The sequence below is a fragment of the Pongo pygmaeus genome, chromosome 23 (genome assembly GCF_028885625.2).
Source record: "Pongo pygmaeus isolate AG05252 chromosome 23, NHGRI_mPonPyg2-v2.0_pri, whole genome shotgun sequence".
NCBI lineage: Eukaryota > Metazoa > Chordata > Mammalia > Primates > Hominidae > Pongo > Pongo pygmaeus.
In genome coordinates this window covers 28,649,463-28,667,434 of record NC_085931.1, presented here as the reverse complement: position 1 = coordinate 28,667,434, position 17,972 = coordinate 28,649,463, and the positions used below count along the sequence as shown (strand labels likewise).

Sequence of the window (17,972 nt, the reverse complement as noted above, 5' to 3'; positions counted from 1 at the left end):
TATTCTTGCGTGGCTGATCATTGTTAGCCAATATAAATAAAATAATAAAGAAATGACCCACATTTTATGTTGGGAGTTTGATCTGCCATTTATCAAGTATGGAATCTTGAACAAGGGGTTGAACATCTGAATGTCTCCATCACTTCATCTGTAAAGCGGGGGTGCTCACACCCACCGGCTCCCCTCCCATGTTGGTGCCAGACTCTCCCTGGACCCCTGTTCTCTTACCAGCCACATCCATTCTCCCCCCAGAGGCGCTAGTGACTGTGCGTGACTTTCCATTCCCACCACGTTTGTCTCTAACCCCAGCAGCAGATCAGTGTAAGCAGAACACAGCTGAGTGCTCCTCACCACCCACCAGATCAGGTGCAAACTTCCAAGCCTCACTGGATCTCCTCCACATTCTGAGCTCCACCTGACTTCCCATCGCTATCCTTCCCCACCCGCCTCCCTGGTAGAGAAAAGCTGAGTGTGTGATGCTGTCTGAATGCTGAGCACGGCCTTTTGCGGCCAGTCCACTGCATACGCTGCCCCTATCGGAGACCTCCACCTTAACCCTTTCCAGCCTGGAGGCTCCTCCCAGGTCCCCACAACAGAAGTGACTTCCCTTGCCCTTGAATTCCTGTAGCACAAGCCCTACTGCCCCCCATTAAAACGGCAAAGTCCTTTTGTGGAAAATAACTTTATTCATGATTGTGTTTATCACAGTATCTTATGGAGAAGAGATGATCAATAAATATTTGCCGAATAAATGAATAGCAGTTACAAAACACTTGATTTATATGGAATTAATGTTGGTTCTCAAAGTGAAAAATTACAAACAGCACTGATATTCAGCCAGTATACAAGTCTGGTCACAGCAGTTGTAAAATACTGAAATACCCCCTGCCACTGACCTTTGGCCCCCAGATGCCTCCCACTGCCACTGCTCTCCCCACTGGGAACCCCTGAAGTTCGCACAGGCTCATAACTAAAGGGCTAATGTCTTGCACAGCAGCGAGCACCCAGGACCGAGCAGCCACATGGCCGGGTCCGCTGGTGAAAGCATCCATTCTGACTGATCAGGATCTGAGGGGCCTCATTGTTAAATATTTTGATAATATCCCTAATTATAAATAAGGCTCAGTTATATAGTTTGAAAACAATGCTTCTCCTCATTGCAAAATCTCTTAGAAGACTCTGTAGATCCAGGAACGGAAATGGAAAATGACAGCATGTCAATCTCTGAAGGTTTTGGGCATACCCATTAGCACTCCATCTTCATGTAAACCAGAAGATATGCAGTTTCCTGCCTAGAGAGAAGAAAAGACACATCAGCACAGCGGCATGAAATCTTCATCAGAAAACAATGCTTCATTAATCCATGACAGGACAAGCGTCAGCAAACTTCCAGGTAGCTGGATTAAGCCTTCATCTATCCATCACCTCGGAGAGGAACAAAATAGGTGTGGCCTGGGAAGATAAGCACTACGTTTCTATTAGTTAATATCTAAAGCGGAGGTTAACAAGCTATGGGCACACAAGCCAAATCCAGCCCTCTTGGGGTTTTTTAAATCTACTTTCAACTTTTTAGATTCAGCTGAGCACATGTGCAGGTTTGTCATGTGGATATGAGCATACTCCCCAACAGTTAGTCTTTCACCCCTCCTCTCCCTCCCCATCCAGCAGTTCCCAGTTGTTGCCATCTTTAAGTCAATGAGTCCCCATGTTTAGCTCCCATTTATAAGAGAGAATATGCATTATGTTTTGTTTGTTTGTTTTAAATGGAGTCTTGCCCTGTAGCCCAGGCTAGAGTGCAGTGGCACAATCTTGGCTCACTGCAACCTCTGCCTCCCAGGTTCAAACGATTCTCCCTCCTCAGCCTCCCAAGTAGCTAGGACTACAGGTGCCCACCACCACGCCCAGCTTTTTGTATTTTTAGTAGAGACAGGGTTTCACCGTGTTAGCCAGGATGGTCTCAATCTCCTGACCTCACGATCTGCCCGCCTCAGTCTCCCAAAGTGCAGGGATTACAGGCGTGAGCCACCATGCCCAGCCTTTTGTTTATTTTTTGATGAGACCGGTTCTTGCTCTGTCACCAGGCTGGAGCGCAGTGGCACAATAATAGCTCACCACAGCCTCGTGCTCCTGGGCTCAACTGACCCTCCTGCCTCAGTTTTAGCTTCCTGAGTAGCTAGGACTACGGGTGTGTACCACCATGCCTAGCTATAATAATTTTTAATTTTTTGTAGAGATGGAGTCTTGCTTTGTTGCCCAGGCTGGTCTTGAACTCCTGGCTTAAAGTGATCCTCCTGCCTCGGCCTCCCAAAGTGCTGGGATTAAAGGTGTGAGATCACACCCAGTCTCCAAGCCTCTTTTTGCAAGTAAATGTAATTGGACCCCAGCCATGCTCATCTGCTCATGTACTGTCTACGGCTGCTTTTGCTCTATAGGGCAGAGTTAAGTGGTTATAACAGACACTGTACAGACCACAAAGTCTGAAGTACTTTCTCTCCAGCCCTTTACAGAGAAAGTCTGCCAATCTCTAATCTCAATAACAGGGAAATCAATGACAACCACAAAGTGACAAAGATTGGGTGTCTAAGATGGATGCTCAGAATAAACGAGAGAGAAAGATGCAAAGTAGGAGGAGGATTTCAAACGCAAGCTTCACCTAATCCGTTATTTGTCAAATGACCAGGCCTATCTCTGTAGCTGAAAATCACCTCAAATAGCATCTCTGATATACAGTCTCAAAGCTCAGCCAAGAAATTTACAAAGTCTCTCTGCTTTAACTTCATCCACCTTTTTTCTCTCCAGCTTCTCCTCGGTAGTTAATGATTATAAAAATATTTATTGGCTCACACCTGTAATCCCAGCACTTTGGGAGGCCGAGGTGGGCGGATTACGAGGTCAGGAGATCGAGACCATCCTGGTTAACACGGTGAAACCCCGTCTCTACTAAAAATATAAAAAAATTAGCCAGGAGTGGTGGCAGGCGCTTGTAGTCCCAGCTACTCGGGAGGCTGAGGCAGGAGAATGGCGTGAACCCACGAGGCGGAGCTTGCAATGAGCTGGGATCCCACTACTGCACTCCAGCCTGGGTGACAGAGCAAGAATCCATCTCAAAAAAAAAAAAAAAAAAACAGTGTGATGGCCAGGCGCGGTGTTCATGCCTATAATCCAAGCACTTTGGGAGGCTGAAATGGATGGATGGCTTGAGCCTAGTAGTTTGAGACAAGCCTGGCAACACAGCGAGACCTCATCTCTACAAACATTTTTTTAAAATATGCCAGGGATGGTGGTGCATGCCTGTAGTCCCAGCTATTCAGGAGGCTGAGGTGGGAGGATCACCTGTGCCCAGGAGTTCAAGGCTGCAGTGAGCTATGATCACACCACAGTGCTCCAGCCTGGACAACAAAGCAAGACTCCATCTCTAAAAATAAAATTAAAAAAAAAAGATCTTTGCTGTAAAAGAGGTATGCTCAAATGCAATAAAAGCATATAAGAAGGCCGGGTGTGGTGGCTCATGCCTGTAATCCCAGCACTTTGGGAGGCTGAGGCAGGCAGATCATGAGGTCAAGAGACTGAGACCATCCTGGCCAACGTGGCGAAACACTGTCTCTACTAAAAATACAAAAAACAATTAGCTGGGCCTGATGGCACACACCTGTAGTCCCAGCTACTCAGGAGGCTGAGTCAGGAGAATCGCTTGAACCTGGGAGGCGGAGGTTGCAGTGAGCGAAGATTGTGCCACTGCACTCCAGCCCGGCAACAGAGCGAGACTCCGTCAAAAAAAAAAAAAAAAAAAAAAGAAAGAAAACCATACAAGAAGCCCCTACGAATCTGGGTGAATCAGCAAAGGCTTCACAGGATAGGAAAAGGCCATGAGTATGAAAACATGAGTGGGGAGTTGGCCTAGATGGTAAACGAGGAGGACAATACGGCCGGGAACTGCATGTGCACAGCAAACGGGAGATGGAGGGCACGGCTGATTGGCAGCTACCTGTACTTTAATATTCCTGGAGTGTGACGTGTGAGGCAAGCATGGGGTGGTGGGGTGAGTGCTGGAGATGAGGCGGACAGTGAGCCAGCCATCAGCATGTTAGTAACAGGGGAATCCACGGGCATTTCCTGCAGCTCCAAGGACCCTATGTGAGCTCATCAGACTCCCATTACCCAAATCCGTTTCTTACCAGTGGTAGTTAGGATTTCCATAGGTACACTGGATGTCTTCCCAGGACACCTGGAAGCCAGAAACAAATGAGGTCAAGCAGCCAGCTGACACAAGCACCCACAGAGGACAGGATGCTATGGTGTGCCCCTCATCCTCCAGACAAGCCCACCCCTAGCAACTCCCAAGAGCCTGGAGCAACAGCAGGAGGATGTCTTGTGCAATGAAGTATTTTTAGCGCCCTTGTCCCTGTGTTTAAACTTGGTCATGCTTATCCCAGAGGCCTAACTTACATATTTCTAACTCTCCTTGCTCTCTAGACATTTCCCACAAAGCAGAAAGCTGCAGAGCATGAGCCTAGAGCACCAAAAACTTAGAAGTGGAGGGAAGTGAATTGAACCCTTACAGAGGTGCAAACCACATGGGGACTTCAGACCGAAAAAGGCTTGAACCCTCATCAAAGGCCTCACACCCAGACAGCAGGACCACAGTGTGTCTTGATCTCGGAGACCCATGCAGCCCTGAGCCCAGCATTTGCTAGAGGTGGCCAATCCAGGGCAGGAGGCAATTGTGGACGATGTTTCTTACCAAGCAAATATTGGAGTCATTGAAGCAGAACCATTTTCCATCCACAGCATTCCGGATGTAGACACAGTAATGACCGGAGTCTGCCATTCCCACGTGCGCAATCACAGCAAAAAGCTCAAACTGCCCTCCAGGCTGGAAAGAAACAGGCACGAGACAGTTCACCCACCACCACAAACACGACTGCCTCACACACTTATACCTGCCCACCCTAGGTCCGACTCTGGGACTTTAGAATATTAGAAAACAGTCCCGACCCACGGCCAGTGGGCACCCTCCAGGAGGGGCTTTCCTGAGTGTGGATCCTGTACTGCGAAGGCTCAGCAGCTTGACAGGCAGAGCACACAAGAGATGGAAGGCAGGAGGTCACGAGAGAGGCCCCTAAAGCCAAGGCAAGATTGGAACTTCCCCCTGGGAGGGGTGGGGATCATCAGAACACAGTTCTGTTTCTCCACAAGCTCAGGAATGACCCTAACCTGAGCCACTATACCCAGCCAAAAAAGTCTTTTGTAGAGGGAGGGGAGACAGAGGGCAAGGGCGGCACACGTAAAGCTGAGTCACCCCCAGTGGAGGCTGAAATTATCCCTATTTCCATTTGCAGACTTTGTGCAGAACTTTACAAAATGCAGGGCAATATCTGTATCTAAATATTAGTTTACAAGAAATAAAAAGGTTACAGGAACATGTTAAATGATACCAACCAGCCAGTGCTGGCATTTGAAAAAAATATTCAACCAAATCAACTGCAAGGAAAAGAAAATGAGCGGAAATCTAAAAGGAACTTAAGAAAGAAACTTAACCAAATGCAAGTGTAGGCGTTGTTTGGATCTAGCGTCAAACAAAACACATAGATTATACAACAGTCAGGAAGTCTGAACGTTGACCAGATATTTGATGCTATTAAGGAATTGCAAGATGGAGATGATTATCTTTTGAGTGCCTTTATTCTTTAGGGATACATAATGAAGTGTTTATAAATGAAATAGTATGATTTGCTTCAAAAAAATCCAGTACAGGGTTGGGTGAAACAAGAGGGTGGGTTATAGGAAAAGCAAGACCTGCCATGAGTTTTGGTAACTGTTATAGCCGAGGATTCACTGTCTAACTCTTCCTTCACTACACACTTTGGTATCTATTTGTAATGTTCCATAACAAAGTCTTTGTTGTTGTTGTTGCAAAGGTTGAGTCTTGCTTTGTGGTCCAGCTGGGCTCGACTCCTGGACTCCAGCAATCCTCTTGGCCTCCCAAAGAGCTGGGATTACAGGCGTGACCCACTGCATCCAGCCAAAAAAGTCTTTTTTAAGTGAAAAACAATTTTAAATATACTTCATCGGGCAGAATCTGCAGGTAGAAATAAAAAGAACTAGAAGGAAAGAAAAAGAGAATCCTATGAAATGTATACGGCCTAAGTAGCTAAAGAAATCATATAATAGGAGCTATTGTAACGTATTATCAGGCCTTAATTTTCTAATTATTATTTGGCATAAATAGCCAAACAGACCAATAAAACAGAAGAGACACTCCAAAAATAGACCTGTACATATGGGAATACAAAATTTGCTATGTAGCATTTCAAATCTATGGAAAAAAGATATTTGTCTTTTTTTTTTTTTTTTTTTTTTTTTTTTTTTAGTTTTTCTTGTTTTGTTTTTAGAGACAGTGTCTTGCGCTGTCACCCAGGCTGGAGTACAATGATAGATCATAGCTCACTGCAGCCTCAAACTCCTGGGCTCAAGTGATCCTCCCACTCAGCCTCCCAAGTAGCTGGGAATAAAGGTTTGTGCTACCACACCCAGCCAATTTTTTTCTTTTCTTTTTTTTTTTTTTTTTTTTGAGAGACGGGGGTCTCATTATGTTGCCGAAGCTGGTCTCGAACTCCTGGGCTCAAGCAATCCTCCTGCCTCAGCCTTTCGAGGTATGGGATCACAGGCATGAGCCACATCACCTGGCCTTGTGTCTCTTTTTTTCTCAGAATCTCTCAATGAGTTATTATCTCAGGACAAGTAAATTAAACTTTACTCTGATTAAATGTGGTCCAGTCAACTGGCTACTTTATGATTATTCTCAAAGTGGGCACACGCCATCTGAAGAAGAAAGTTTGGTTGGTACTAAGAACCCACAATGACATGTTTGCCTATGCATTTCTATGTATTCCACGTTACTTCCAAAGGAGCCTACTGAATTCTGGATTCTGTCCCTCAGTGCTGTGAGGCATATGAACACAAATCCAATATTCAGAAAGAAGAAAGTCTTTTGAGGCTGGGGACAGTCTCTGAGGAACAGGTGGCTCCTAGCAGACTGGGAGTGAAGGAAGGGAAAACGGAAAGGACGTGGCATCTGGGGAGAAGCAGGATGGCAAGGAGGTCGGGATCATCCCACCTGCTCCTCAGCATCACAAGACTCTTGCTTCGTTGGAAGGACCTGACTGAAATCCAAGCTCTGGGGGAAGTACAGGGAGTGGCAGATCTTTCTCGTCTGTGAATTCCTGATGGAGAATCGCATGAGGTGGATTGTCAGGGTCTGGGGAAAATGGGTCAGCTTCAAGACCTGAAAAAACAAAATCGCTCTGGAGATAAAGTCCACTTGGAATGAGAGAGTCAGAGAAATGTCAGGGCTAGCAACGTGTTCTTCCCAAAAAGAGGGGAGCAGGGTGACATCACGGAGTTCAAGGCACCTGTTCACTGAATCTGCTGAGCTCCTCTGAGAATAATGCAAAACTTGGCTATTCGACCACCGTGTGGCCCCCCACAACAGGCACAAGGGCACGGGGCTCTGCACAGGTACCAGGACCCAGGGAGCCACCGCGTCTGCTCCAGGGAGCTGGTCTTGCCCCGAGGGAAACGCCCTGCTGGCTGCTCTCAGGCCCCCTCCTGCAGGCCCTCTCAGTGATGCGACCATGAGAAGCCACATCCATGGCTCTGGATATCAGAACCCCAGCGTCCCAGATACTAGCCAGACCCAGATTCCCTTTCTCACCCACTGCCGGGTGTCCTCGGGGGCCTCTGATGATTCTATCAGGAAATCCACAGGGGGCAACCCCAGACTAGTGAAGGACAGATGACCCCTGAACAGCACGGGTTTGGACTGTGTGGGTCCACTTATACACAAATTGTTGTAAATAAATACAGTCTGCCCTCCCCCATAGGCACGAGTTCCACATCTGCAACCAAATGCTCATCAAAAATACAGTATCCCAGATGCACAATCGCATACATGAGGGACTGACTTTTCCTATACGTGGGTTCCACAGGGCCGACTGGGTGTGACTTGAGTGTGTGTGTATTTTGGTAAAAGCAGGGGTCCTGGAACAAATCCCCCATATGCACCGAGGGATTTAGGGAATGAGTACCTGTTTCCTATGGGTCTTCTTCCCACAGTTCTCACAGAAGCACTTGCTTTTTCTTGATAACTCCCTGGGCTGGAAGAAGCAATGCAGGGCGTCCTCCTGTCCCACCCAAGAGAACAGGGAAAAAGCAGCGTTGGTATTTCCCACCTTGAGTACTATATTCATCTGTTCTCACACTGCTGTGAGACAATAGCTGAGACTGGGTAATTTATAAGAAAAGAAATTTGATTGGCTCATGGTTCTGCAGGCTGACCGGAAGCATGGCAGCAGGAAGCTCCCAATCATGGCGGAAGGCCAAGCAGGAGCAGGTGTCTTACCTGGGAGGAGTAGGTGCGAGAGACCAAGTTGGGAGCTGGAGTGCAGGGGCGCGATCTCGGCTCACCGCAACCTCCGCCTCCCGGGGTCAAGCGATTCTCCTGCCTCAGCCTCCTAAGTAGCTGGGACTATAGGCTGTGCCACCACACCCAGCTAATTTTTTATGTTTTTAGTAGAGACAGGGTTTTACCATGTTGGCCAGGCTGGTCTCAAACTCCTGACCTCAGGTGATCCGCCCACCTCAGCCTCCCAAAGTGCTGGGATTATGGGCGTGAGTCACCACACCCAGCCCGGCTCCACACTTTTAAACAACCAGATCTCATGAGAACTCACTGTCACAAAGACAGTACCACGGGGGATGGTGCCAAACCATTCACGAGAAACCCTCCCGCATGATCCAATCTCCTTCTACCAGGCTTTACCTCCAACACTGGGGATTACAACTCAACAGGAGATTTTCGGGCAGGGACACAGACCCGAACTGTATCAGGTACAGCCTCCCCACACTTTGCAGCTGAGGGTTTCAGCTTTTCTCCTGGTTCTCCTCATATCCCCCTTAATGCCTGGCCTGGTGTGGTCCACCTGGCAGGATCTCAAAGGGCACCTACTGACAGGAGGAACAAAACAGGAGGGGGCTCCTATTAAGGGAGCAGGATGAGGGAAGGGAGGTAGGAGGGAAAACATTTTTGCCGAAACAAAGGAGAAATTGGCCAGAGCCATGAAAATAAGTGACTTTTCCGAAGCCAGAGATAGATCAAAGAGGGGAGGGGGAATTGGCCACACTGTGCTGTGTGGTGCGATGCTTTGAGGGTTTGTCCTCCCCAAAACCCGGGTTAAAACTGAATTCCCAATGTGGCTGTATGGAAAGGCAGGGACTTTGAGAGATAATTGAGGAGGGCAAGGTGGCTCATGCCTGTAATCCCAGGGAGGCTGAGGCAGGTGGATCACTTGAAGTCAGGAGTTTCAGACCAGCCTGGCCAACGTTGTGAAACCCCATCTCTACTAAAAATACAGAAATTAGCTGGGCATGGTGGTGGGCACCTGTAATCCCAGCTACTTGGGAGGCTGAGGCAGGAGAATCGCTTAACACCAGAGGCGGAGGTTGCAGTGAGCTGAGTTTGCGCCACTGCACTTCAGCCTGAGCGACAGAGGAAGACTCTGTCTCCAAAAAAAAAAGGTGTGGTGGGGGTGGGGGGAGTTATTGCATCATGAGGGCACAGCCCTCATAAATGAATTAATCCACTCATAGATTAATGGGTTAATGGGTTAATGGGTTATCCTGGGAGTGGGACTGGTGGCTTCATACGAAGAGGAAAAGAGAATTGAGCTGGCACATTAGCACGGTCAGCCCCCTCGCCATGTGATGCCCTGCACTGCCTCGCCTCAGGACTCTGAGAGTCCCCACCAGCAAGCAGGCCCTCACCAGGAGCAGCCCCTCAACCTTGACTTCCCAGCCTCCAGAACTGTAAGAAATAAATTACCTGGTCTCAGATATTGAGTTATAACAACAGAAAATGGACTAACACATACAGGGGCAGCAAATACCAAGAGAATCCCCTTACCAGTGTCTTCAGGGGCTTTGAGTCCACATCAAAAAGAGAAAGTGGGAGGGTGAGCATGCTGCTGTTTCTGCTACTCTCCATGGCACAGTCAAGGCAAATCAAGGAGTCCTTCATCCGGATCATATACAGGGCCTGCAGCCTCTCCACCTGCAAGAGGGGGAGCAGAGAGGTGAGATGGGAACACCACCATAAGCCAGGTCAGGCCAACTGCCAGAAGGTGAAGCCAAGAGACAGAAGCTCCTCACAAAGGTGCAAAATAATACCAGTAACAATATTATGAGACTGTGATAAGTGTTTTATGTGGATTCTTTTTTTTTTTTTTTTTTTTTTTGAGATGGAGTCTTGCTCTGTCGCCCAGGCTGGAGTGCAGTGGCAAGATCTCAGCTCACTGCAAGCTCCGCCTCCCGGCTTCACGCCATTCTCCTGCCTCAGCCTCCCGAGTAGCTGGGACTACAGGCGCCCACCACCACACCCAGCTAATTTTTTTGTATTTTTAGTAGAGACGGGGTTTCACCGTGTTAGCCAGGATGGTCTCGATCTCCTGACCTCGTGATCTGCCCGCCTCGGCCTCCCAAAGTGCTGGGATCACAGGGGATTAACTCTTTTATTTCTCTGCACACTACAGGAACAACAGCTGAATGAGGGAAATGAGCAGCATCTTAAGCTTCCGAGTGCTCTTGTTCTAGGTTCTTACCAAGTGCACATCAGTGATCTGGTCCTTCATCAGGTTCCAGAGTTTGAGGTACAGTTGAGCAGCATCATGTTGGACAAACACTGGCCACAGAGAAAAGGAACAGCCAATTAGTGAGGTCTTCAGAGTTGTTTCTCATGCCCTGGTACTTAGACACACATGAACACTCATCACTTTGTCTCTTCCTAGCCCTCCACCCCACTGCAAGGCTAAGTTGGCACTACAGAAGAAGTGATCAATAAATGAACGGTAAGTTTGCTATTGATTTTTGAGAACGCCTCTTAAAACTTAAGCTCCAGTGCCAGGTGTAGTGGCTCATGCCTATAATCTTAACACTTCGGGAGGCCAAGGTGAGAGGATCGCTTGAACTCAGGAGTTTGAGACCAGCCTGGGCAACATAGCAAGACTCTATCTCTATAAAAAATTTAAAAAATTAGTTGAGGGTAGTGGTGCATGCCTGTAGTCAGAGCTACTCGGGAGGCTGAAGCAGGAGGATCACTTGAGCCCAGGATGTTGAGGCTACGGTGAGCTGTGATGTCACCACTGCACTCAGCCTGGGGAATGAGATGTCCACAGGGACTTTGAAAAGCACTGATACATTCCTGATGATCTAGAAGGCCAGGCGCATGCCCAAGTAAGACCTGAGAGGGCTCCGATCCCTCCCCTCTGGCTGACCACAAGGCCACATGCAAGAAAGCAATGAAGGCGAATACAGAATCACGAACTGCCCAGTAACAATAAAACAGCAACAACAACAAACCCTGCTGTGGGGACCTCTGATGTCCAGTGTTGCCACCTTACATTATCTAAAATGTTCATTTTCCAACAAAAGAGACAAGACATACGATGAAACAGAAAAGCATGGCCACACACAGGAAAACAGCAATCAGTAGAACCTTTCACTGAGAAGCCCTAGATGTTGGCCTTACTAAACAAAGACTTTAGCTGTTATAATATGTTCAAAGAAATAAAGAAAACCATGTCAAGGAAGTAAAAGAAACTATAAAAATGCTGCCTCACCAAATAAAAAGTATCAATAAAGAAAAAACTATAAAAAAAGAACCAAGCAGAAACTCTTGAGTTGAGGAGAACAGTAACTGAAATGAAAAATGTACTAGAGGAGGTCAATAGCAGATTAGAGCTGGCAAAAGAAAGAATCCATAAATCTGGAGCTAGGTTGATTGAGGTTCTCCAGACTGAGGACGGAAGGAAAGCTGAACACAGTACCCATGCAGCCGAAAAGCTGATGAGCTGCTCACCGCATGTAGAGTTCAACTAACTCTGATACAAAAAAAAAATGTGATACAAAAGGTTTTATATACAAACGTGAATTTATTCTGAAGCCAGCCTGGGGGAAGGAGCAAGACACATCCTGCCTTTTAATGTGCCATTTCTCCTTTGGAGGAGAGAGGGGCATTTTCATAAGGTGTGTTGTGGGGGTGGGGGGAGTGAGCAATGGCGGTTTTCTACCGGGCAGTTATCAAGTTCCCAGCAGCTGAGTTGGCGCCTTTCTGGGCAGAAGTAAATTATAAAAGTGGCCAAGTGGGCATGCTTTCTCCATGCCTTCCTAGTGGGTGAAAGACAAACCCCTAGAGGGTGGAAGTTTCGAAGCCACCCCCTGGCAGGGAGAGTTCCCTGGTGGGTATGCTTTGGGCTGCAAATCTACTGCCAAGTCTCAGGAAAGATCAGCTGGAAGAACTTGCCCTGTTCTCAATCAAACCTCCATCAGCCTACCTCCATTTACGGATTCTTCCTTTTGCCCAGCAGGGAATGTCTGGAGAGGGGTAGGCGAAAGGTGATATTTGCATTTCTAAAGGGCTAACAGGAAACAGGAAACAAGGCCAGCCGCAGTGAGGGGTGAGGGATGGGAAGAGGAAAAGTGAAAAGAAAATAATAAGAAAACTAATGAAACGATCTCTTAGAAAATGGGAGTACTCAGTTACACCCAGGTGGGTTCACTAGTGAACGATGGGTTCTACCAAACATTTATGGGAAAAATTATACCAATTCCCTACAACCTCTTCCAGAAGACAAAAGCAGAGAGAACACTTCCTAACTCATTCTCTGACGCATTATCCTAACACCAAAACCAGACAAACATTGTAAGAAAAAAACCTAAAAACCAGTATCTCCTGTGAACATAAATGCAAAATTCCTCAACAAAATATTAGTGAATCAAATTCAACTATGTATAAAAAGAATCACAGAGGGTGACATAAGCGAGATGGTAGAGGAGGAGGCTCCTGGTGCTCCCTTCTCCCATGGACACACGGTAAAACTCTCATCTACACACAGATCAACTCCCTCTGAAAAAGAAACCCAGAAACTAGCTGAGAGAGGCCTGCACTGGGGGCAATGGGGAGAATACCCACATCGCAATGGGTTGGAAAAGCTGAGACACACTCGCTCCACAAGCCCCACCCTAGACACAGTACCTTACTGTGAGGAAGGAATCCCTACTCCCAGCTGTCTCCTGGAGAGGGGAGGGTTTGGACCACACATAGGCAGCCCCAGCTTTTGCAGTTCCCACTAACCCTAGTGGCTGCTAGGTCACCTAGCTCTGGGAGCAGACATGGGTCAGCAGTTATGAATCCTCTGCGACCACAGAGGGCAAAGAGGCAGTTTTAAATGGGCACGTGATCACTTCCAGTAGCTGTGCTCCTGTGCTCAGCACAGAGCAAACCGGCAGAAATGCCAGGCTCCTAGTTTCTCCCTGGAAGGATATGTCTGTGGGCTCTCCTAGCTGTTGCCCGAGGGATGGGCTTCTATTAATAACTGGCCTGCACCTGGAGCCAATGAGGCAGGTAAACAATAGATTTCCAGGAGTCAGGACAGGCCTGTGGGCAATTCCCATGCCTTCTCCCACCCCCTGCTCTACGATAAATCAGGTCTCTAACTTCACACATTGAGTACACAACATTTACCCCTCTCAAATGAAGGTCTAGCTCCTCAGTCACCGAGCTTTGGGAGCTGACAAGGCTCTGTATTTGTGAGTCCCACAGGGGCACAGACACCAAAGAACATCCCCCCCAGGCCCAGTGCAGCGTGAACAGGCAAAAAGGCCCGGCTCCCACTTTCTCCCTAGAAGGAGTTTGTCTGCACAGTGCAGCTGCTGCCCTGGGGTTTCCATGCATCTAGGAGCTGACAGACCAGGAAACCACTGCTCCTCTGAGACCCTGAACAGGCAAGTGAGCACCTCCACAGCTTCTCCCATTGGTTTGCTCGACAGATAGCGTCAAGCTTCCAACTAACCTGTCTGTCTCTAAGCAGAGAGCAGCCAGCATTCACTAGGCCCCTGGGGGTGACAAAGAGTAAAACAATGCATGAAAGAGTGTGCAGTTTAAACACAAGTGCAGGCACTTGCCACAGATCCTCTGTCCAGCATTTTGCAGAGCAAGTGGCGGATAAACTCACGCTCCCAGCTTTTCCCTGAGGATAGAATAAACTGGAACACACATTTAATGCCCCAACGTCTCCAGCTGCACCTCAAGGGGCTGGTTTCTATTTCCCCTGTCTGGGCCACTGACAGGACTTGACACACTCTAATCTCCTGAGGGCCGCTAAGAACATAGATGACAGTTTGGACAACACAAAGGGTCAAGAGGCGCTCCAAGTGTCTGGCAGGGCTAATTGGTAAGTTCGTCTCTTATACAAGGCCAGTGGGACAAGACTAGGAGAGGTATTTTTCTTTTTTTCTTTTTTTTTTTTTTTTGAGACGGAGTCTCACTCTGTCGCCCAGGCTGGAGTGCAGTGGTGCGATCTCGGCTCACTGCAAGCTCCGCCTCCTGGGTTCACGCCATTCTCCCGCCTCAGCCTCCCGAGTAGCTGGGACTACAGGCGCCCGCCACCACACCCGGCTAATTTTTTGTATTTTTAGTAGAGACGGGGTTTCACCATGTTAGCCAGGATGGTCTCCATCTCCTGACCTCGTGATCTGCCCGCCTCGGCCTCCCAAAGTGCTGGGATTACAGGCGTGAGCCACCGCGCCCGGCCTGGGAGAGGTATTTTTCTTAACTAAAGTACAGAAAATAACAGAGAATCAAGAACAATGAAGAACAGAGAAATATGTTCCAAGCAAAAGAACAAGATAAATCTCCAGAAAATGCCCCCAGTGAAATGAAGATAAGTGACTTACCTTACAGACAATTCAAAATAATGATCATGAAGATGCTTACCATGTCTAGGACAGCAATGCATGAACAAAGTAAGAATTTCAGCAAAGAGACAGAAAAAGTTCAAAAGAAATAATAGAGCTGAAGAATACAATAACTGAAATAAGAGCTCAAAAGGGAAGCTCAACAGACTAAATCAAGCAGAAGAAAGGATTAACAAACTAGAAGATAGGTCACTGGAAATCATTCAGAGGAGCAAAAATGAAAAAGAATGAAAAAGAGTGAAGATATCTTAAGAGAGTTAGGGGACATCAAGCAGACCAAAATAGGCATTATCAGAGTCCCAGAAGGAGGAGAGTGAGAAGAGACAGAAAGCTTATCCAAAGAAATAACAGTCACGAGTTGGAGATCAACATTTCAGTCAATGGCAGACCACATTACCATAGTGGCCATAGCATGCAGCCTAGCTGTGTAGTAGGCTGTCCCATTTAAGTTTGTGTAAGTCCACTCCATGATGTCCACACAATGACAAATTCACCTTCTGATGCATTTTCAGAACATATCTCTGTTGGTAAGCAACACATACCTATAATGACTGAAAACTTCCCAACCCAGGGAAGGAAATAGAAATCCACATCCAGGAAGCCCAAAGGACACCAATAAGACTGATCTAAAGCAACCCACATCAAGACACATCGTCATCAATTTCAAAAGTTAAAGACAATTCTCAAAGCAGCAAGAGAAAAGCAATATATTAGACACAAGGGAAAACCTGCAAGTGTGGGATTTCTTTTGGGGGTGATGAAAATGTTATGAAATTAGATTGTGATGATGGAGGCATAACTCTGTGAATACACTACAAACCTTTGAATTGTATGTTTTTAAATGGATGAATTTTACAGTATGTGATGCACATCTCAATATAGCTATCTAAAAAAAAACAACACCTAACCTATTTGTGAATTATTTTGTAGAACACGTTTTCTCTTTTTTATTCCTTTATTCTGTTTTCCTGCAGTTCCCTAACCGTGGTGGAATAAGCTTGGAGGAGATGCCTTCACTTACTCTACTGAGAGGCAGAAAAAGGGTAGGTACGGAAGTAAATGTCCATAAATAATATCAATTCTGCACCTCCAAAGATGTGTGCCTCTTACGCAAATGTCTCTATTATCTGAGGGGTCCAGGCTACCTAACTTCCTTCTTGTTGCTTCACTGCCCATTAGTTCCTCTCTTCACTCTCTCTCTAAGCTTCCCACCCCCTTTGGATCAGCAGCCAGGAGCCCAGTGGGAGGGTATCTTACGGGGCACATTGTACTTCTGCAGGCAGTAGGCCAGCTCCAGGGGCCGCACTGCTTTCTGCCGGCTGTCCTGCATCTTCTCCAGCAGCAGAAGCATCTGGAAAGGGACGCTTCTCCTCTGCTCATCAGCTCCCCTGGGCACCGTGATCCTGCCACACAAGAACAGCCAGAAACCTCCTTACATGTAGTTCTCAAAGCTAGGTGCACACTGGAATCACTTGGGAGAAATTGCAAATCTTCATATCCAGGCCACTCCCATACAAATTAAACCAGAATTCTGGGTCAGGGGGTGCGGGGCACGGGCAGTTACCAGAATTTTTCAGTTCCTCAGATTATTTCAATGTGTGGTCAAGGTTGAGCAGCACCATATGAGTGAATCTGCTCTACAGGGGACCCTCTAGAGAGGGGGATCAGCACGACTGCTGCCTTGGCCCCTCTGCACCCTGCCCAGCAATCATGCGAGGCTTCATCTTAAAAAAAAAAAAAAAAAGTACCGATACCTGGGCCGCACCCCAGACCAACCTAAGAAGTTTTAGAAATAATGTGTAGGCCAGAATATGCAGAAGCCAGTCTTTCCTCTGCCAGCTTTTGAGAGAAGGTCTCAAAAAGTCCAAGTCACTGTGAATAACGGAATATATTAAAAATGAAATAATACAGGCTGGGTGCAGTGGCTCACGCCTGTAATCCCAGCACTTTGGGAGGCTGAGGTGGGCGGATCACGAGGTCAGGAGATCGAGACCATCCTGGCTAACATGGTGAAACCCCGTCTCTATTAAAAATACAAAAAAAATTAGCCAGGCATGGTGGCGGGCTAGTCCCAGCTACTCGGGAGGCTGAAGCAGGAGAATCGCTTGAACCCGGGAGGCAGAGCTTGCAGTGAGCCAAGATCGCACCACTGCACTCCAGCCTGGGCAACAGAGCGAGACTCCATCTCAAAAAAAAGAAAAAAGAAATAATACAAACGCTTATCAGCCTGAAGAACAGTCTTACCTCTTCAATATCCTGGCGAAGTCCACATTCATTACAAATACCTGAATCAAGGAGTTAAGGCAGCAGGTCTGTCCAATGTTGTGTAAACCAACCAGGCCTATAAGGGGAAGAGAAAAAAAAAGCTGAAGGCAAGGCCTAGGTAAAGAAGTTGACAAGGCTGGGCATGGTGGCTCACGCCTGTAATTCCAGTACTTTGGGAGGCTGAGGTGGGCGGATCACCTGAGGTCGAGAGTTCAAGACCAGCCTGGCCAACATGGTAAAACCGTGTCTCTACAAAAAAAATCCAAAAATCAGCCAGGCGCGGTGGCTCGCGCCTGTAATCCCAGCACTTTGGGAGGCCAAGGTGGGCAGATCACGAGGTCAGGAGATCGAGACCATCCTGGCTAACACAGTGAAAGCCCGTCTCTACTAAAAATGCAAAAAAAATTAGCTGGGCGTGGTGGTGGGCGCCTGTAGTCTCAGCTACTCAGGAGGCAGGAGAATGGTGTGAACTTGGGAGGTGGAGCTTGTAGTGAGCCAAGATCTCACCACTGCACTCCAGCCTGGGCGACAGAGCGAGCCTCCATCTCAAAAAAAAAAAAAAAAAAAAAAATCCAAAAATCAGCCGGGTGTCATGACAGGTGCCTGTAATCCCAGCTCCTTGGGAGGCTGAGGCAGAAGAATTGCTTGAACCCAGAAGGCAGAGGTTGCAGTGAGCCAAGATCGCGCCACTGCACTCCAGCCTGGGCAACAAGAGTGGAATTCTGTCTCAAAAAAAAAAAAAAAAAAAGTTGACAAAAATCTAACGTTTTTCTTAAAGCTACTAAGGACATGAAGTCCTGTAAAGTCTCTCAACTACGATGTGTTCACTCAGCTTGCAAACAAATCAGAGAGAAGATATCAAACATGAACCTTTAAAAAGCTCTATCACAAGGGCCAAG

At 47.3% G+C, this 17,972-nt stretch overlaps 1 protein-coding gene across 1 annotated transcript; it reads right to left on the bottom strand.

Annotated features, from left to right (window-relative positions):
• Positions 1 to 670: 670 nt before the first annotated feature.
• LOC129022805 (ubl carboxyl-terminal hydrolase 18-like) lies at positions 671 to 17,395 on the bottom strand (the record flags this gene model as incomplete). Its single annotated transcript, XM_054469053.2, has 10 exons — positions 671 to 1,292; positions 4,176 to 4,225; positions 4,742 to 4,873; positions 7,118 to 7,285; positions 8,088 to 8,183; positions 9,962 to 10,108; positions 10,656 to 10,735; positions 16,066 to 16,211; positions 17,053 to 17,149; positions 17,272 to 17,395. Coding segments are annotated over 10 exons (1,086 nt in total), but the record flags the coding sequence as incomplete, so codon positions are not given.
• Between the last annotated feature and the right edge of the window lie 577 nt (positions 17,396 to 17,972).